Genomic DNA, 20,628 nt, shown 5'->3' with positions numbered 1-20,628 from the left:
CAACACTGAAACCCCTAGAAAGCTGTGGCCGCTGCTCCCACAGAGACCCCGGAGAGGACAGCGGAGCCCACCCGGAACAGCGCTCTCGGAAGCCGCTGTCCCCGCGGCGGGGGCGCGGCGAGGGCGTGGGGGGGCGCGGCGAGGGCGTGGCGGGATGAGGGCGGCCAATCGGCGCTCAGAGTGGCCGGGGAGGCGGGACTTCCGTTCCCGCGTGGGGGCCGAGGCCGAGGGGGCGGTGGGGTAAGCTGGGGCGCAGGGGGCGGCGGGGGTGACGAATGTGTGCTGGCGGAGGCGCAGGGTCCCCAGCGCGGCGGCTCTGCTCTGGCCCCTCGTCTGCCCCCCCCTTGGGCAGGGCCTGCAGGTGACAGCGGGGCTCCGAAGGCCCGACGCTGCGGAACGTCGGGGTCAGCGGGCTGGTGGTCCTCCAGCTCCAGAGACGACGGCAGCACCGGCTCTGAGCCTCCTACCCGGGGAAGAATCGGGGTCAGGCCGGGTGGGGGACCCAGGAGGGCCCAGGAAGAGGGTTAGGGCGTGAGGCTCTGAGGCTTGACCAGGGGGCCTCGAGGAGGAAGTGACTTTGGGGTTGTTTACAGAATGGATGGGTTATGAAAAGCTTATGAAGTCGTGCGAAGATACAGTTTTACTCTGCAAGATGGAAAGTGAAGCAAAATAATACCTTTTTCACATATCAGATTGGCAATGTCGCATGTGGGCCAGGATGTGGGGAACAGCTCTCTGGGAGGGAGGTTGAACAGCCTAATAATTCCGTATCTCATTGAGCCTGGAGAAATTCTCAGAAATGAGCTCAAAGAATTTCACTGTAGCGCTGTGGTGATGGTGAAAGTAGTGAAGCCATCTGGAGCCCCCGATAGGGTGCCATTAAATCAACCAGGTTCACGCAGCCCCTTCGATGAACAAGGTAAGATGCAGGCAATACTGACCTGAGAAGACAAGTAAGCAAATGATAGTACAGTATACCCAGTGCAACTTCAACGATTATGCTTTAAAAACTTAACAATTCATTTCATTCTAGATTTACATATAGCGAAATGTTATGTACGCACAGGATAAAACCTGGAATGATGCTCACCAAATGGACAGCATCGTTTCCTTTGGGGTTGGAGGTGGAGAGTGATGTTCTCGTCATTGATAACATTTTCACGAGAACATATTCACATATGACATGTAATTGACAACTAGTAACTCAAAAAGTTCAGCATAAAAGTACCATACAATGCAGCAATTCCTCTCCTAGAGGAATGAAAATATACATTTACACAAAAACTTGTGCATGAATGTTCACAGCAGCATTACTCACAACAGCCAAAAGGTGGAAACAACCCAAACATCCATCAACAAATCAATGGATAAACAAAATGTGGCTTATCCACACAATGGGTTTTCATCCATAAAAAGGAATAAAGTGCTGATACCTGCTACATTTCGTTTATGTGAAACTTCCAGAATAGGTAAATCCACAGAAAGTAGACTTGTGGTTGCCAGCGCCTGGGGGAGGGGGAAATGGTGAGTAACTGCTTAATGGGTACCCTGTTTCCCTTTGGGGTGATGAAAATGTTCTAAAATTGGTGATGGTTATACTACTTGGTAAAGCTATTAAAAATTATTGAATTGCACACTTGAAATGGGTTTATTTTATAATATGTAAAATATGCTTCAATGAAGCTGTTAAAAATTATAAATCAATCAAAAGGATACGTTGTCCAAGCTGAGCCACTAGACTCAGCTGGACGAGGCACTGAGGGTGTGTGCTAGGGAGAGGCCACGTGTGAGTTGGGGCTCCCTAAAAAGCAGGTTTGTGCAGAGAGAACAAGCACATCATAGTGACCAGGCCCCGAGGGCTGCACCGAGGACAGCTGGGCTGGCACATCTGTCCAGCAGGCGAGAAACAGGGCAGCAAGAACTCCTCCCAAGGGATCACTGAGCCTGGGCTGTGTCTCCAGCAGCAGGTGGTCTTCACAGAGAGCAGACCCCTGCATGGGCGGGGCACAATACCAAGTGACCACCCCCTGCAAGCTGCAGATAACCCTCACTGGGCAGTGAGCCATGTGGACTCTGCTGTTTCACTTTGGTGGGGTGCCTGGGGAGGCTTCCTGAGGAGCTGGTCCCTCTGTTGGGTGGGCAGCAAGCACCTGGGCCTTTCTCACCTGCCTTCAGGGAGAGGCTCTCCTGGTATCCTGGCCCTCTGGGACATTCAAGGGCAGAGGCTGGCCAGGGATGGGCAAGGCCACCTGCTCATTCGTAATCCACGGAGTGGCCAAACCCTGGATGCTGGCTTACAGCAGACACAGCCCCCAGCGTGTACAGAAAGGGCACATGCACCCACAACACAGTGTTTACAGAAACAACAGCCAGTGGGCGGAGTCTTGTTAGCCTTCAGCTGGTGGGGGCGGGAAGCCGAGTCCCCACCACCTGCCACCCCCCAACCACGGCCAAGCTGGCCTCTCTGGCAGAGGTCACTACACCCAACCTGGAGCCCGCCTCAGCCTGGCTTTGCCTACTCCCTGCTTTGAAGTCGCTGAGGCCCCTCTCTGGGGCTGGAAGCCATGTGGGGCTGACATGTCCTCGGTTTCTGAGGCTGCCCAGAAGGGATGGTGGGTGAGAAACTATTATCATTCCACTTTGCAGAGAATTTAAACCAAAAGCACCCTTTGTACATCAGGACTTCCCCCGAAGGGGCTCCAGCAGCTGTAGGCCCCGCTGCCTGGTTCTCCATCACCAGGGACGAGGTGAGGCCGGCTGGGTCCTTCCCAGCACAGCTTGTGCAGCAGGCGTGACCATCCCTAGAACCTGTCCATGGAGTCTGATCTTGGGAGCAAGACTCAGCAACCTCTGTCAGGTGCTTCCTGTCCTCCTGATTTACTGGTTTCCTATGCTGCTCCAGTCCCCTCTGACCTCCGACCTCCCAACCTCAGAGCAGAAAGGCACCGCAGGAACCCACAGGGTCTGGGGCAGTGGGGCCCAGTCGAGGGAGGGATGGCTGGAGGGGTGCCATTCCCTGCTGTCCAGGAGGCCCTGTGGGTGGAGGAGCTGGCCTCCAACATAGCTGCATGCCCTTCTGCAAGGACGCTCTGGGACCCACTAAGTGCCAGGCCTGGCCCAGGGGACCTTGGAGGAACCTCAGGCCAAGGACAAAGCAGCCCAGAACAGCCCTCCGCTCGCAGGTCCTGGGTCAGCCCTGCGAGGCGCCCAGGTGTTGCGTGGTCGAGGGTAACTCTGGGCCCCTCTGAAGGCCCCGGAGGTGTCTGGTGAAGAGCCCTGACAGTCTCCCCTGCGGTTTCCACACCCACTGGCTCCGAGCAAGGATGGGGGCCAGGCCTCCAGACCCAGCCTCTGTCCAGGAGGGAACAAACGAGTGGTCTGGGGTGTCTCCTTCCCCCCACTCCAGGATACCCAAAGCTGTCCACTCTGAGAAGGGCCTGGGGACCACCCATTGGGGCAAACAGACCTTGGCCCTGGTGCCCTAGGAGCTCTCACACAAGTGTCAAGTTACTTGACCCCCAGTCCAGGCCTGCTGCCAGGAGAGGCCCCACTCAAGTCCTACAGGCAGAGGGCGCAGAAAGCTGTGTGCATCCGGCAAGAATCAATAGTGGACGCTGCCAGCTAGTGGGCCAGAGGGGGAGGAGGGACGGGACAGTCACGTGGTCGAAAATATCTCTGTACTAATCACTTGTTATGTAAAAGGGAGAGTAGCTTTACAGAGGAGAACCTGGTGGGTCAGGTTGACGTCACTGGTTTGGGCAGACACGGTGTAGAGCACAGAAGCTGAATCTCAGAATCATCAGACGAACCCCACACAGGGACAGGCTACCAAGTGACTGGCTGGATCTTTGAGGACCCCAGTGCTGGGAAAGGCAGAGACGGGCTGTGGGGTGCTTGAAGGCAAAGGGTCCTTGAGACTGGCGCCCAGGAGCACGGGAAGCGAGGTGGCCCCACCCATGCTCCTTGCCGTGCCCTGGTTACACAGGTCAGTCCTTGGCCTTACAAGATATACACTGGGCATCTTAGGAACACAACTGGGGCAACTGATGATCAGATGGTTTAGAAAAGTTAGAGCATGAGCACGAAAAAGCAGCTGTGGCAGAACATTAGCCCCGGGGAATCTGTTGAAGGTTGTGATGTGCTAGCTGTTTCTTTGAGTTGAAATCACATCAAAGTAAGTTTTCAAGGACAGGAGGGAGCTGGCGGGAGTGAACTATGTGGCTCAGACCGCCTGCTTCAGCAGCTCACCGCCCCTCTCTGAGCCTGTCTCCACACTGGAAGAGCACCGGGCCCTTCTCTGTGGGTGGCCGTGAGGAACTGTCTGGGAGGTGGTGGCCCCAGCTGAAAGGGGAATCGTCCACTTTTCAGGGCAGCCTGAGGGTCAGCCTCGGAGAAGTTGTAGGACAAGGCTCTGCCAGGTCAGCATGGCAGGGTGGTCAGAGCCCTGGGCTGGGGATGAGGGGCCACAGATGAAGGCTATCCCTAGGCAAGGGCTGTACAGGTCCAGGGACGACACACAGGATGGGAGCAGCCTAGGACATGCAGGTGGCACGTCTTGGTGGCTGCTAGTGGCTGGAGTGACCACTGTTCCCTCGGCCAGCTCTGGTGCCAGGCCTGGGCTGGCCCTCGGGAGATGGGCAGGCAGCCCCTCACCTGGCACGAGAGTGACAGCTGCCAGAAAAGGCCTGGAACACAGCCACCACTGCCCAGCAGGCTGGGCGGAGCAGGGGAGAGAATTCAGCGGGAGGTGAGGCAGGCCCCATGTGCCATCTCCGTGTCTTGGCATCTGGTGACTGGGAAGGTGGCCCCAGAAATGCAGGTGATGGAGGCTCTTCTCAGCAGGCTCTGGGGTGTGGTCCTGCCCACCAGGACCCATGTGGGGCCCTCTGCTGACCCTCAGTGGTGATGCAGGCCTGGCAGTTGCTGAGTGACCTCTTTGGGCTCCAACCCCTTGCCTCCATAGCCAGTACAGCAGGCACAGAGGAAGCCACCTGAGGGTCCCTGGAGGCTGCAGGTCAGGCAGAGTCCATCAGGGAGAGCCCCTTCCTGCGTGGAGTCCACAGGTTTCAGGTGGTGACATATATATATCAGAGCTCACCCCTGCTCCCAGAGAGGTCTGCACCCCTGCCCCCAGCCCTGCCCTGGGAGCTCCTCACACCACAGCAAGGCCAAAACTGGAAAGCAAGTGGCCCTGGGTCCATCCATCCACACAAGGACATCTTCAAGGGGCCAGAGCCTACGTACACACGCACCAGACCTGCAAAGAGGCCTGCTCTAGGGGACAGGGAGCCCAGTGCCCCGCAGCTTGGCAACAAACAGGAAACAGGCATGGTAGTCATCTCAAGACAAACAGTGGGGGCCAGCTGTCCCGCCACCCCAGGAGAAGGGGCGCCTCCCCAGACCCACTGCCCACGTGGTGATGGGAAGGCAGAGCGGCACACTCCAAATACGTGAGAGGCTTTATTGTCCCAGCAGAAAAGACAGAGCCAGTACCCCTCCTGCCCGACCCTGGGCTGGTGGGGACTCCCCCAGGCTCCCTCCCACTGTGGCCCACAGCCAAGGAGCGTGGGTGACAGAAGTGGACAGTCCCAAGTGCCTGGGATGGACAGAGAGCGCTGCCCCGCCACCTACAGCATGATCATCTCCAACACCACGATGACACACCATATGTGACGCCACCCGCATCTTTAGGCTTCCTCCCCCTGGGGATTCTGGGGCTCACACCCACACTCAGATTCTGCTTGCGGCCAGCAGGCAGATGCAGCCTGAGTGCTAGGGCCCCTCCCTGGGGGCTGCAGGAGCATCTGCCCAGGAGAAGCCAGTGAGCGAGATGGAAGATTTGCAGGGGTACAGGGCAGGAACGGGGCAGCCGGGTGCGTGGATCTCTGCTGACAGCTCCAGGCACCCCATGTGGCCTGGCTTCACACAGGGACACCCAAAGCCCTGAGGGCAGCTCCTCCTGCAGAGCAGTCTCTCCAGGAGCATCAACAAGCCCTGTGCGAATCAGGGCGTGAGGGGCGCTGCTGCCCAGCTTCCTGGAGCTGCTGGACTGCGCTGGGGGTCAGCAGTGGCTTGGATCCCCCAGACTGGCTGGCTGTGGCTCCACTGAGACAGCTGGAAGGCACTGGGGACCCAGGAGGGCATCCCCCAGGGAAGGAGATGCTTAGGGGCGAGAGTCTCAAGGACAGTTGAGTGCACCCTGGGAAGGATCCCCTCCACCCCATGACAGGGTGGGGTGCCAGTGAGCAGCCAGAAAGACCTGCCAGCCCACCCCACTGGGAACGGGCATGGTGGGCAGAGGCAGGGCTCTGCACCCCCTCCTAGGGTCTGGGTATAGACTGGGGTGGGGGGCAGGATGGGGCTCCTGGATAGGCCTGGGGGGCCGGTGTGCACCAGGTTAACTGTGCCATCACAACAGGTCAGCAGGGGGTTCCCGAGGCAAATGTGCTGGTGCTGGAGCGTGGGCCGCTGGCCTGGCTGGCCGTTCCCGCATCCTCCTGCTCACCACTCCCACGACCTCAAAGTCAGGAGGAGATGCAACGGGCAGGGCCCCGGCAGGGCCTGCAAAGGCCCCAGACAACCAGGGGCAGGAAGGCAAAGAGCAGGACCACGTGCTACCCTGACACCCTGGCAGGACGTGGTGCTGGGCTGGCTGGTGGCCAGGGTCCCTCAGTCCTGCTTGTCCCCTCTCTGCCTCCAAGGGTAGATGAGCTCCCCGAAGAACAGCTTGCGGCACAGGGAACCCCAGGAGTGCTTGGGGTGGCAACCACAGGTGGGGAGGCGGTAGGTGTGCACCACGCGACTGTAGGGCAGGGGGTTTATCTGGAAGCACAAGGGCAGCGGTCAGCCGGGACACAGCCCCCAACTCCCTGGGAGTCCAGCTCTCTAGGCCCGGCAGGCCTTCGTGGGGGGTCCCCGGGCTGGACAACCATGGGGCAGGGCCAGTTCTGTGCCAGATGCGCTCTCGCCTGGGGTACACGGGGGTCAGGGTGAGCGGCCTGGGAGGCAGGCTTGGGCCACGGTCAGGCGTGCTCTACTCTGGCCTGACTGCGGGGCGCCGACCCCTCCATTCCAGGACTCACTCAGCTCCCTGGAGCCTCCTCAAGTGGGAGGTGTCTCAGGACACCCCCGAGAAAACCACACAGGGCCCGGCTGCCTCAGCATCTGACCTCTCCCCTCAGGCCAACCGGACACCTGCATCCAGCAACACAGGCACCTGGCCTGCTCCCTCCCGCAAGACAGGCCCCAGACTGCTTAAGATAAAGGAGCTCAACAGAGTAGGCCTCAGGTGTGTCCTGAGGCCTTTGCCAAGTCTCTGCTATTCCGCCTGGAAGGAGAGCCCGGGGGCCCAGGGCAGGAGACAGGGATGCAGGCCCAGCAGGCAGGTGCCCTGGGTGGTTGAGGGTGTCTGGCACAGCATAGGGAACCCCATACATGGGCCCTGCTGGGGGAGGTTCCAGGCACAGAGGATCATGGTGCCCAGAGGCCTTGGGGGTGGGCGAGCCTCCCCCGGGCCCCACCCCTCAGCTCTGCTGGGCCCTCCTGCCTGCACCTCACCCAGGCCCGTGAGGCCCACACCCAGGGCGGCACAGAACATGCCTCAGAACATGGGCGGCCTCATGGCGGGCAACAGCATGAGGGCTGCGTGGAAGCCTTACCTGCATCAGGAGGCGGAGGGGCCTGCCAGTCTCGTGCTCCAGGACTCGGAACTTCACACCGGCTGTAAGGAGAGCAAGGTCCCCGTGAGGGAGGGTGGCCCTCCAGGGCTCCCAGGGCCCCGCAGGCCGCCCCCACCAGCGCTCCTGCTCCGAGCGGCACTCGGAGGGCTACAGGCCGCCCGGGCAGCAGCTCGCCTCTCCAGCCCATCCTTCCCATCTGCCTCCTTGAGCTGCAGCCTGGCCCTCGTCAGGGCCTCCTGCAGAACTGCACTGAGAGACCAAAGCCGTGGGTCTGGCAGGCGGGGAAAAGCCGGCAGGTTGTGCTGCTTTCTGAGTAGGACGGGGGTTTTCCCAGAGTGGACGAGGCACTTGCTGGGTGGTGGGCACCCTGCTGGCATCTCAGTGCCTTCCAACTGCTGTGTGCACGGCTGACTCAGGGACCCACCTCACTCTGGCCTGCGGTGTGGGCTCTCAAGCCTGGGGATTCCCAAGGCAGAAGGTTCTTGAAAGGAGAAACAGGAGCTAATTATCAATTGATGAAGAGGCCCCAAGGCAAACTTGGTGGAGAGAAGAGGCGGCATCTGTGGCCTTTTATGTGAAGTTAAAAGGACTCTGCTCTAGCCGTGAGCTGAGGGCTGGGAGAGGAAGGTGCCGGGTCCGGGCTCTCCACCTGCCTGCTTCCAGGCATGCTGAAGTGTGGGTGGGGGCTGGGGGACCAGGGAGCATGGGCAGCACTACACATGGGCCCCTGGCCTGGGCCACCTGGGGGTCTGTGGAGAACGCGGCTTGGAAAAAGGGTTTGAGGACATCCAGCGGGCAGACTCAAGGCCCAAAGCCCAGGGAACATGCACATTCATGTCTTCTGACTCGGAACTGGCTGGGAGCAGCAGCCGTGAACTCTGGCGTGCGGCCGAGCTGCCGGTTGCAAACTAGTCCAGGGCCTCCTGGGCATGCTGGTCAGCTCAGGGGCCGTGCCAGCAACTCCTCAAGTTTCCCGTTATGTTCAAAGCCCCTGAACTCGATGAGCCAACCCACAACTCAGTGACCAGTTGGGTCAGGCCTCCCTAGGCCTGCCGTGGGGACAGCCTCCCATCAGGGGGATTTGGCCAACCCGTGGCTGGTGTCAGCATGCAAACAGGGGCATCGCCTGCAGAGGGGATGGCAGGAGCAGCTGGGCTGGTGCGTGTTGTCCCCGCAGGTGGTGGCCTGCCGGGGGCGGGGCGGGAGGCACGCCTGTCACACAGCTCTGGCCAGCCTGGCGTCCTCCACCCTGGCCGGTCCCCTCCAGGAGGAGGGGCACCAGCAGGCACACACAGCTCCACACAACCACACGAGATAGGTCTTTTCTGAGCCACTTTCAGGCACCACCTACAGGACTACTGCAGACAGACCTCAGAGCAAACGTCCACACTCGTCACAGGGGAGGCTGAGGAGGCGGGAGGGCTACCTGTGCGGCCTCTGAACCTGAGGGCAGGGGGCCTCTCCCTCCAGCTCACGCCCTGGGACCAGGCTCTTGTCCTCCCTGCCCGCCCCACACACTGCCACATCCAGGGCCCACAGGTGCGCCGCCTAGCCAGCACGCAGACCTACCCGCGAGCCTGTAGGGCCGGCAGAGCCGGAGGCCGAGTGAGTACAGCGGCAGGGAGTTGATGAGGTCCACAAGCAGATGGATCAGGCCCTGCACGGTGACCACCAGGAGCCGGAGCTGCATCACAGACAGTGCTCAGGGTCTCTGACCTGGGACTGTGGCCACAGCCACACTGCATGCCCCTGAGCAGAACAGCCTGACGGGTCCCAAGAGGAGGGCAGGGACCCTGCCCTGAGCCTGAGGTCTGAGCACAGGGAGGCAGGGAAGCCACAGGCTGGAGCGGTCTGCCCTGCTGCCAGGTCAGAGGAGGTGGTGCTCCAACCCAGGGAAACGTGCCACTGGGCCCTCAGCCCAGCCACCTGGGGGCCACTCCCCTCCTGCTGTCTGTGCTCGCCTCCCCCATACCACAGGAGACCCCTGCTCTCCGTGAACCCAGCTGCGTGTCCCAGAGCAGTAGTGGGTGGTGTCCCCCCCGGGTGGGACCCCTGCCTGTTCCAGGGCCAGCACACACTGCCCAGAGTCCAAAACAGCCACACCCCATGTGGCCGGCAGGGATGGATGACCTGCCCACAGCTGCTGGCAGTCACCACTCCAAGCACTGTGGGCTAGGTCCACTGGCCAGGTGACACGCCCAGCACCCCCATGGTACACAGCACTTGGCTCACCAGTGTGAACACCAAGTAGTACAGGGCCGTGGTGGGCAGAAGGAAGACCAGGATGGTGAACAGCAAGGTCCCGATGAACAGCTACAGGGAGAAAGGATGCAGCATCAGCAAAAGTCCCGTGCTGGGCGACAGCCCTGCCAGCACTAGCCACACCCCTGCTACCCATCCCACCAAATCCATCCTGTAACTGAGCAGAGATGGAATGCCTGCCGGCTTCCTGAGACCACTTGGGAAAGCCCGCTCAGGACAGCTCTCTCCAGTACTGGGAGGGACACCTGCCTCCAGACCCGGTGACGCGTGGGGTGACAGGGGTTGGGGAGACCAGCTGACAGAGTATACAGCCTGTACACCAAAGACAGAAGGGTGGTGAAAATTAGGCAGCAAAAAACATGCCCTGGAAGGCAGCACTCAGGGTCCCCGTGTCAGGTCTGAGCAAGCTAATGGGACTAGCCAGAGCCAAGCCCCGTGCGAGGTCACCTTAAGCGCCGGCAGCCCTGTGGCCTCCCGAGAGCAGGGTCCATCCCCGCCTGGGCAAGGTTCTGCCCTGTCTGAGGCCCCGCATACACCCTACCCCTTGCAGCTCCCCGCACACCCTGGAGCCCTGCAGAACAGGAGTGAGGCTGCCCCTTGTGGTGCCTGAGCAGCTGCACCGGCCCATCTGAAGGGGCAGCTGGACTGGAGCTGGAGCCGGTACCTGGTCCAGGTCATAGGAGCAGGAGTCCACGCGCTGGCGCAGAACATTCCACTTCTTCCCTCGGAACAGGCGCCAGAGTGAGGACAGGCCATGGATCTTCAGGCAGTATAGCCTGCAGGACGTGGTACCATCAGAGCTGGGCTGGTGACCCCATGCCCACCCGGCCCCGGAAGCCTGTCTGTGGTGCCCAGGGCTCGGGGGGCTGCACTGTGTCAGCCCGCAGGGGTGGGGGGTTGCACACCCACCTGGCGCCATAGACATAGAAGCAGTAGATGTGGAAGGTGAGGAGGGCTATGATGTCTGAGAGGATGGACAGGGCGACCGTCAGGCCCAGGCAGGCTGAGAGGCCCACATGCCACAGGATGCGCTCAATGAAGGGGGACATGAGGTGGATGTAGCCTGGTGGGATGGGGGTCAGCCTTGAGGGGGGAGCCCAGGGAGGTCCTGGTCCCCCCAAGTCCACCATGAGGATGGCTGCCCCAAGCTTCTGGAAACTGTGAGTGGCCAGCACAGCACAGCAAGGCTCCACACACGGGATGCTGGGTCAACAGGAAGCAGAGACCAAGGGGACAGGGCCTGGCTGGGCCCCACTGCCCCCCCTCAGCTAGGGTCTGTGTCCCTGGGGGCATGGGCTTCAGGAGCCAAGGTGTGGGTCAGTGGGGCTGGGTGAAACCCCGAGGCGGCCCGCCTGACCACTGGCACTCACTGATCCACAGGTGGATGTGGTACAGGAAGAAGCGGCCCAGCACCTGGTCCAGAGCCCGGTTCATCTTGAGCCCAGCGGGTGCGCCCATCAGCCACTGTAGCAGATGCTGGAGCTCCTCGGCCACGTGCTGCGAGGACACATGAGGGCCACACCGTCCATCAACTGGCCCCACCCCGGTTACCCATCTGGGTGACCCTGCGTGAGAGTGAGGGGGTCAAGCCCATCAGGGGCCCCCGTAGCAGACGGGCGGGGCGGAGGTGGGTGCTGGAGGGTCCCGCAGAGGGAAGAACAATGTCAAGTGAGGACCAGAGATAGCACAGGGACCCTCACAAGCAAGCAGAGAGGCCAACTACTGTCCTGGCCGCCCCAGGAGGAAAGCTGTGCCAGCCCTGGGGGGCAGGCCTGCAGGACTCCTAGCCTCATCACCAACACTGAGGCCACAGGACCGACATCCCTGCCCCACAGTCTGCCACCTCCCTCCCACGTACCAATGCAGGCCTTTCCCAACCCTGGGTGAAGGCCTCTGCCGTGTCAGGAGCAGTGAGAAGGGGAACAGAATGTTCTTTATAAATAGACCTTATTTAATATTTAAAGGATAAGAGCTTGGCGGCAGGAAGAGGCTTTCATTTTTAAATTAAATATTTATATTTCTGAGCAATTTTGCAAAAGGGAGGCCTAGGATGAAGCTGGCCAAAAGGCAGAGCATGGATGAGCAGGGCGAAGCAGCCAAGCCCCCTCCCCAGCCCCTGGGTCCTCCCTCCTCCCTCCTGGGCCAGGCCTCCCTGAGAAGCTATGGGACTCTTGGCCTGTAGGCGCTCCTGCCTGCAGGGTCCTGGCCTGGCCACAAGCAGGCCCAGTGCACACTTGTGCCTGGACGCTGATGACAGCAGGCAGCGGCTGAGCCCACAAGGACCTCGCAGCCAGGCTGCAGCCGCTCTACCACACCCAGGGCCAGGAGCCCCACAGAGGCCTGGGCAGAGGGGGCGGGGGGGTGGGGCACTGAGGGACCAGAGGGGCTGCCCTAGGCAAGAAGACAATCTCCCAACAGAAGTGACAGGGCCTCCGAAGGAGGCAGAGAAGACGAAGGCTCAGAGCCAGCATGGACAGACCGTGGGAGAATGACTGTGGAAGGGAGAGGAGGCTGGGGCAGCGCCCAGGCCCTGGGAACGGTGCACAGACTGTGCAGGGCAAGTTCAGGAGCACAGCCGATGAGCTGGTGCCTCTGGCTCTCAGCATGGGAGCTGCAGAATTGGTGCTGGGAGCAGGGTGGGAGGCTGAGCTCGACCACACAGACACCTGGACGCACACAAGGTCTCTGTGACGCTGACTGTGCAGAGCGCCCAGGCCGAAAGTGAGCCACCCCGAAGAGCCAGGAGAGCAGAAATGGTCATGCACGGTGGGGAGGCAATGGGGATGCCATGACACTCAGCCTGGCAGGGAGGTGGCTCCCCCTAAAATCTCCAACACAAGGGTGCTCCAAACAGGCCACCTTCAGGAAGAGGCCAGGAGCTGGAGGGCCCGGGTCTACACAGCCCCACCTATTCTGTAAGACACAGCAGCTCCTAGGGGACTTGTCTGGGGTCAGGGGTGAGCTGCTCTGGCTGGCTGAGGGGCCTCTGCTGCCCCCAGGAAGGGTCCTGCCCCTCAACCCTGGGAAACAGGTGTTCAAGTACACCTCAGCCAACTCACGTCAGCCACAGGGATGAGGGCATCAGCCAGCTGCCCGATGAGGTCCTTCCTGTGGAGCCAGGACAGCAGCATGAGGCCAAGGGCCACATCCAGGAGCACAGAGACAAGCATGTTGGCCTTCCTGGAAGGAGGGGTCCAACAGGAGCGAGTGGTGAGGGTGGCATGGCCGGAAAGGGTCAGCTTGGGCAGGCCTGCTGTGGGGAAGGGGCTGGGCCCATGGCGCGTCTGGCCACTGTGGAGACCAGGGCAGGCCCCTCACCTCATCAGCTGGGCGGGGTTCTTAGCCTTCCGGGTGCTGAAGATGAGTGTGAGCTGCTCCAGCCGGTGCCTGAGCTGCTCACACGTGGAGAGTTTGCTCCAGATGAAGGACAGTGGCCACAGCTTGAACACCCTGCGGAGGAGGGGAGAAGGATGGGCCTCCGGGTCCTCTGGGGTTCTTCTGCCCGCCAGGGAGGGAGGGCCATCTCAGCCGTGGCCAATATCCCTCAACGTGCAGAGAGGAAGGGCCCTGGTAGCCCAAATACCAGTAGCCACACTCCTGAACTCAGCGGGGCGGGGACACGGGGGGAGGACCCAGGTGGGCAGCCCAGCGTGGGTTGCGGTCGCTCACGACCATCAACTGGGAACGCAAGGTGCTGACTCCAGGCACTGAAGCTGAGTGCCTGCAGGACGGGTGTCCGTGTTGAGGGTTTCAGCTGACCTGACTGTCCAATGAGACTGATCTCTCACGCAGCAAAGAAAGCACCAGACACTTCACAGACATGCAGGCATTGAGGGGAGATGTTCTCAAGCAAAGGTGGAGAAAGCGTCCAATGGCAACTCAGAGCCTGGCTCCCACCCAGAGCCCCGCTGCTGGCAGGAGGGACCTCGTGCAAAGTGCAGAGCCGCCAGATGACCATGCTCAGGCCCTCGGGAGGAAGGAGGTCTTGACCTTGAAGGTTTGAAGCTTCTGTCCTCAGCCAAGCCACTCTGACCCAATTCCAAGAGTGAAGTGTGGTCCGCACTGCACCCCCCGTTCCAGTCCAGTGGAAGGCAGCCTCGCATGGGCTGCAGAGACCCCCATGCAGGGTCTCCCTGAGGTTCAGGCCAGCCCTGGGCAGCAACAGCCATGCCCCACATGGACGTCACAGGGCTCTGACCTCTGCCAACAGCCAGCACCTGCCTACCTAAGGGGCAGATAGGGATTCAGGGCACTCGAGCGGTTCAAAACCTTTCTTGCATTCTTTGAGAGCTGACAAAAGGAACTTCTCTTCCCAAAGTTGCACCCAGGCCCAGACACACTTTCACACGATTCACTCCAAGGGGCTGTGAAGCTCTGAAACCCACCACGCAGGTCAGGATACCCAGCAGCCCCCACAGCCCAAGGTGGTGTGCACACATAGCTGCTGGGGTCTCTTTGCAGGGACAGGCCCAAGCGCTCCCAGAGCCCCTGGTGAGCCGGCGAGGCCAGTGCCCAAACCTGACAGCCGAACCCCTGGACCTGAAGATGCAGCACAGTTGTCCCGTACCAGGTGGTGCCACCAGGGAGGTGGCTTCTCACAGAGAGAGGGTCCTGTGGCTAACTCGCTAGAACATCCGCGTGCTGCCCCAGCATCCCCAGGGCCCCCAGGGGCTTTTACAAATCCCTCAACCAGGCCCGCAGCCAGGAGTGTTCCGGTAATTCTAGAGAGCGGCCCAGGCTGGGGACCACGCCCCCAGCCCCCAGACAGCGAGTGGATGCTGTCCCACAGCCTCCCAGGGCTGCCTCTCCTGCGAGGCCGAGGCCAGGGAAGCAGGTGGGCCTGTGGGTCTGCAGGAGGACAAGCAACTCCCCAGCAAGGCAAACAGTGGCCCCTGCGTAGCAACAACCCGGGTCTGTTCATCATCTAATTCTCCTTTCAGAGGCCTGAGCTGTCTGAGGGTCACCATGTATCCCTACTCAGTGTGTCCCACGCAACCACAGGGGCTTCCAGGAAGCCTAGCTTTGCCACAGGAGCGAGGGGCACCAGAACAGAAACCACCACTAGGGTGTCCTCTGAGCTACAGTGGGGAGGGAGCGTGGGATGAGAGCCGGGGTGCAGGGGGCAGCCGTGAGCCTCAGAAGGGCCATCTGGGCCTCCATGACCCCTGCACACCAAGGGGTGGGCCTAGGCCTCAGAGGCCCGACTCTCCCTCGCCTGGCCCAGGGGCACCTACCGACAGGCGCTGGCAGCCGAGACGAGAGACAGCAGGCAGGCCAGAAGCAGGCAGACAGGCCCTGCTGCCCACTTGGCCAGCTCCACGAGGATGCTGGCCTCCACGCCCTCCGACTGCCAGTGGCTCAGCCGCACGGGGCCCTCATCGAACCGGTCACTTTGGAAGAGTGCCTCGCTACGCGCCACTGTGTCAAAGACAGCAGCCAGGCCCCCCGCGCTGGCTGTGGTGTCCCCAGCCTGGCGGTTGGGCAGGACCGCGGGCGGGTGCAGTTGGGACAGCAGCACCTTGCGCTGGTCGTAGAAGATAAGCATGACCTGGTCCTCGCCGGAGGCGGCATGGGAGGTGGGCCCCTGCCAGTGGGTGGCCTTGCAGCTCCAGGACTTGCTGCCTCTCTCCCGGCATAGCTGGAACCAGGGCTTGTGGGAGAAGATGGCGCCCAGGCCCTCCAGGAAGTGGCTCAGGCTCTCCTCCGGCTCCTGCTGGCGGTGGCACCAGGTGCCCAGCACAGTCACGCCCATCTGACTGGCCTGCTGCACCTGGGCCAGGAGCTCCTTGACCTGGATGGGTATGAAGGGAAAGTGCACCACAGCCAGGACCACGGCACTGCTCTGCTCCGGGACCCACCGTCCAACCAGGAGGCCGCTGTCCGCCGAGGCACAGCACGTGGGGAAGAAGGCCTTGAGCACCATGCCGGGGCCGCTGGAAGAGAGGAGGGGCTCAGCTCAGAGCTGCTGCCGCTGCCACCGTGACCCGAGGAGCCGGGGTGGCTGGCAGTGCTGGGGCTGCAGGTCCTGGCCAACAGGTGGCCCTGACAGACACATCCACGTGGCCACTGGGCCCACAGGTGGGGGCGACCCAGTTTTGGGTCTGGTCACGAGGCTGGCAGGGGGGCCCGGCTGTCCATCTCTGCCCCTGGCTGCTGTGAGTACAGGCCCAGGCCACTCCCATCCCTACCCTGAGGCAGGGCAACGCTTCCTCACTCCAGACACAGGCAAGCTGATACACGTGAGGTTACGTGACCTGCTCACCACCACTGACAGGCTGTGCTGGGTTGAGCACAAGGGTTTAATTTTTTTTTTTTTAATAGTAATCTTTTATTTATTTTTTAATATTTATTTTTGGCTGTGTTGGGTCTTCGTTTCTGTGCAAGGGCTTTCTCTAGTTGCGGCAAGCGGGGGCCACTCTTCATCGCGGTGCGCGGGCCTCTTCACTATTGCAGCCTCTCCCGTTGCGGAGCACAGGTTCCAGACGCGCAGGCTCAGTAGTTGTGGCTCACGGGCCCAGTTGCTCCGCGGCACGTGGGATCCTCCCAGTCCAGGGCTCGAACCCGTGCCCCCCACACTAGCAGGCAGATTCTCAACCACTGCGCCACCAGGGAAGCCCCAAGGGTTTAATTTTTGTTTTTAGGGAACTGATTAGTTTTTGATGTGTAGCACATGGAAAAATCTACAATCTCATTAACAATTAAAGTAATTTAAATTAAAAATCGAACAAACCTTGATTTACTTACTAAGCTGGCAAGAATAAAGATGAACATTTAAACAAATTGCCGCTGAGCTGAGGGAAATCAGACGCGTGCACACTGCTGGCAGCTGTGGGCATTGGTACAGGTGCCCCAGAAGATGCCTGGGGACATGCCTGGTGCCAAAGCCCACCTCCCTTCCCAGTGAGCCCCCTGGGGGAGGCTTGGTGCTCAGGGAACAGGTTCAGCTCCGTGGGGCTTCTGCTTCTACCCCAACCCTCCAGCCTGCGGCTGTGCCCATCCTTCCCTGGGAGCCCCATCCTCTTGTCACAGCTGAGCACCTCCTTCAGGACTACCTATTCCCCCAACCAGGTAGTGTTCTAGAAATGGGGGTGGGAGAAGTTCTCCAGCCCTGGAGAATGGCTGAGGGGACACCAGCCTTCCCAGGACCTCTGAGCAGCAAGGACATCCCAGAGCAGCTGCGATTCCTGAATCCTGCAGGACTGTGAGCCCTGCCTTGCACAGGAGTCAGCTCACTGCGGATGTGGATTCTCAGTAAGCACCTCATTTCCCACCTGAGCACTCCTAGACAGGGCCTGACGGGCAGGAGGTTCACCTTGGTGAGGGTTCACCTTGGAGCTCGCCCTTTCCTAGACACTAACGACCCCGCTGTGTCAGCACAAAGGGCAGAGCAGCTGCCCTGAGCTAAGGCCCCCAAGTTGGAGCTACACCTGAGAGAGGGACACAGGCCCCAGACAGAGCCTGGCCCTCCAGGCCCCAGTGCTCAACAGGCCCTCGGAGAGAGGGGGACAGAGAGGGACGCACATGTTGGGGAGGTGCGACATTGAGGGAGCCCTTTCCTGAGGGTCAGGGGGGCTCTGGAAGGGGCCTCAAATGCCCAGGGCTCAAGAGGCAACTGGTAGGACTTCCATGGTGGCGCAGTGGTTAAGAATCCGCCGCCAATGCAGGGGACACAGGTTCGAGCCCTGGTCTGGGAAGACCCCACATGCCTCGGAGCAACTAGGCCCGTGTGTCACAACTACTGAAGCCCACGCGCCTAGAGCCCATGCTCTGCAACAAGACGCCACCGCAATGAGAAGCCCATACACCGCAACGAAGAGTAGCCCCCACTCGCTGCAACTAGAGAAAGTCTGCCCACAGCAACGAAGACCCAACGTAGCCAAAAAATAAATAAATTAATTAAAAAAAAAAAAAAAAGGCAACTGGTGAAGCTGCTCTCCTCCCCTGCAGTCCAGAGCGGGGCTGGAGGGGCGAGGCTTCTCCCACCTGTGCGTGTTGACAGAAAAGCGTCCCTCTGAGTCCAGCAGCAGCTGGACTCCCAAATGCCCCTCCCCCCCAGAGACCAGAGAGGGCAGGCAACATGGGTGTCAGCAGGGGAAAGCCTGGAGCCCAAAGGCAGCCCCGGGGCTAAGTTCCTGTGGCCATCAGCAAGGGCATCAAGGACCACCTTGTCTTACTGACACTTCTGCACAGGCATCGTGAGAGGCACAGAGCAATTCTGCCTGTGAGGATCCCAGTACATCTCGCTTGGTGACCACCATGGGGGACCAGCCATCATGGTCCAAGCCTCTCAGCACCAGCCTGTCGGGACCCACCAGCTCAGCCAAATGACACAATCACACCCTGCTCAGGGACTCCTTTCACAGGAGCTAAGGGAAACTGCCCAGAGCTACTGTCAGAAAATAAACACAACTGGCCTAACAGTGAGCAGATGCTCTGGGCGAAGCTGGTTACACGGTGGGTTCACTTTCAGAAAATTCACTGAGCTGTACACATACGATCTGTGCACTTTCTTTGTGTGTTTTATGCTTCATCTACAAAGTTTACCTTAAAGAAAAAAAAAAAGCTCCTCATGTCTGGGGAAGAGCGGAGGGCAGAGGTTGGTGTTCCCATCTGTGGGGTAGTGAGAGAGAACTCTTAAATCACGGGGTAAGTTCCCATCCCCACCCCTACCTCAGCCTCTGGGAGTGACCAACACAAAGAAGTCTGCTCAGATCAGACAGCCAGGAAAAGATGAAAGAGGAGGCAATCGATAGCAGAGGTGCAGATGGGAGAAAGCGGGGCAGTAACACGGGGCCGTGTGCATCTTTAAAGACTGTGATAAAAACAAGGGCACAGGCCTGGGAAAGCTGCCTCTGTTATGAATGACACCTGGTTCCCTGTGACTCAGCCCATTCCAGATCAGTCAGGCCATGCAGTCACTAGAACGACCCTCCCCGCATAACCTGAACTCAACCATCTACCTTGTGAAGTGGACATCCTGTCATCCTCCACAAGAACGGATTCAGGGCAAAAGCCCAGTTATGACTGGCCAGGGACATCTCACTGGCTAAAACAGTCCTCTGCGGAGCCTCCTGGTCACCGCTCCTCAGTAGCTCACAAGAATTCATTGTTACTCCATGTGTTTGTGTTTAAAAAACAACAAGCATTCAGTAAAGAATGCTCTTCCCCTCTCTCATTTCAGAAAAATGGACACGAATGTAGGGCTCTGGTTTTTGCCCTGTACTGCAGTCAGGAACAACTGTAAAGCTCTGACAGCCAGTTCCATTGACCATGAATGCCCTTCCAAAGGGTCCACAGAGGGACCCGGGTTGGGGTGGGCCAGAGGGAACCGGCCGGCCGGCCGCCCTTCACCCCACAGGGCTGGGGTCCAGACTCCCCGCCAGGGCATCCACGCGGCCCGGCCACAAACTCGGGGCTGGGCGGGAGGGCTCCTGCAGGGGCTGGCGGGTCCTCACTGCCCTCCCAAGTCTGAGGCCCACCCTGGCCGGCGGCCGGCGGCCGGTGGCGTCCCCATTTTACAGATGAGGAAATAAAGGCTCCGAGAGGCAAAAGGCCTGCGCCGACTCCGGAAGGAGGCTCCGGAGACCCTCGGGCTCCCGGGCCTGCTCCCGTGGCCGCCGCGGCAAGAGTCGGGTCCCATAGCCCGGAGGGGGCGGCTCCCCAAGGTCGCGCCGCAAGGACGCCGGCCCTTCCCCCGACTGCTCACCGGCTGCTCCCGGGTCCGCGCCCTCAGCTGGCGGGGTCGGGATGGGGTTGGGGACCGCGTCGGGCGGGCCCGGGCGAACAGCAGCGCTCGCAGCCCCCAGCCCCGCCTCGGCGGCGCCGCGGGACACGAGCCCCATTTCCGTCCGCTCCCGGCGTTGCCGCGCGACGGTCCTCCCCCAAAGGTGCCCGGGCTGCCCGCCGGCCCTCGCCCGAGCGTTCCGTGCACGCAACGTTCCGGTCCCCGGAGCCGGTGGCCCGTGCGCGCAGCGCCCTTGTTCCTCCTGCGTCCTTGTCCTCCCCATGCCCTGTGCACAACGTCCTTGTCCCCCATGTCCTTGTCCCCCTCGCAGCATCTTTGTTCCCCCTCCAGTCTACCCACAGTGTCCCCAACACCCCTGCCTTCCAGTTCCCCACCTTCCCACAGCCACCAAACCTCCCCCATGCCTGGTTTCTTCATCTGAGGGATCCAGTAGACCTGACATTTGAGGGTCCCAGACCTCACCTTGTCTCCACCATCCCAGGGTGAAAGGACCCCCAGGCCCTGGGTGGGGTCCCAAAAGAAGCTGCCACCCCAGCCCCAGACTGGCCCCTTCGCACCCCAGTCCCTGCAGAGGCCAAGTGAGCTACGAAGGTTGGAGGGCCAGCCCAGGGTCTGAAGCCATCTGATCTGATGGTCAGGAGGCGTCCCTGGCCCCTCCTGTTCCAGGGGACAATACCCCTAGCACCAGCAGCAACTACTAAAGTTTACGGAGCACCTGCCCCACACACTTCCTTACACTGACCCACTTAATACTGCCCCACCTTTGCAGGGGCCGGGACATATGGAGGGGACCTTGTCTGGCAATGGCCTAAACCACAGACCCCTGAGACCATCCCCTCACCAGCCCCCAGGGGCAGGACTAGGCACTGGCCCTTTCCCCTGAAGACCACCCACTGGAACTAGGAGCCTGGCTGGGCCCCTGACTCAGAGTAACCCCACACA

The 20,628-nt window shown here is 60.7% G+C and overlaps 1 protein-coding gene across 3 annotated transcripts; it reads right to left on the bottom strand.

Annotated features, from left to right (window-relative positions):
- Nucleotides 1–622: 622 nt before the first annotated feature.
- PIGQ (phosphatidylinositol glycan anchor biosynthesis class Q) lies at nucleotides 623–19,736 on the bottom strand. Of its 3 annotated transcripts, XM_068524316.1 has the most exons (12): nucleotides 19,648–19,736; nucleotides 15,176–15,874; nucleotides 13,260–13,391; nucleotides 13,001–13,121; nucleotides 11,312–11,438; nucleotides 10,851–11,004; nucleotides 10,606–10,717; nucleotides 9,912–9,992; nucleotides 9,249–9,363; nucleotides 7,659–7,720; nucleotides 1,434–1,506; nucleotides 623–941 (listed from the first exon to the last, which is right to left on the bottom strand). In XM_068524316.1, the coding sequence occupies exons 2-12, from the start codon at nucleotides 15,862–15,864 to the stop codon at nucleotides 895–897; spliced, it is 1,713 nt and encodes a 570-aa protein (XP_068380417.1). In that variant the 5' UTR covers nucleotides 15,865–15,874; nucleotides 19,648–19,736; the 3' UTR covers nucleotides 623–894. The 3 variants fall into 3 exon arrangements, with proteins under 3 accessions (XP_068380417.1, XP_068380418.1, XP_068380416.1); XM_068524317.1 differs by lacking the exon at nucleotides 1,434–1,506; XM_068524315.1 differs by lacking the exons at nucleotides 623–941; nucleotides 1,434–1,506 and adding an exon at nucleotides 6,451–6,822.
- Nucleotides 19,737–20,628: the final 892 nt, after the last annotated feature.

Source organism: Eschrichtius robustus, chromosome 16, assembly GCF_028021215.1.
Source record: "Eschrichtius robustus isolate mEscRob2 chromosome 16, mEscRob2.pri, whole genome shotgun sequence".
Classification (NCBI taxonomy): domain Eukaryota; kingdom Metazoa; phylum Chordata; class Mammalia; order Artiodactyla; family Eschrichtiidae; genus Eschrichtius; species Eschrichtius robustus.
This window is presented reverse-complemented; position numbering and strand designations above follow the sequence as displayed.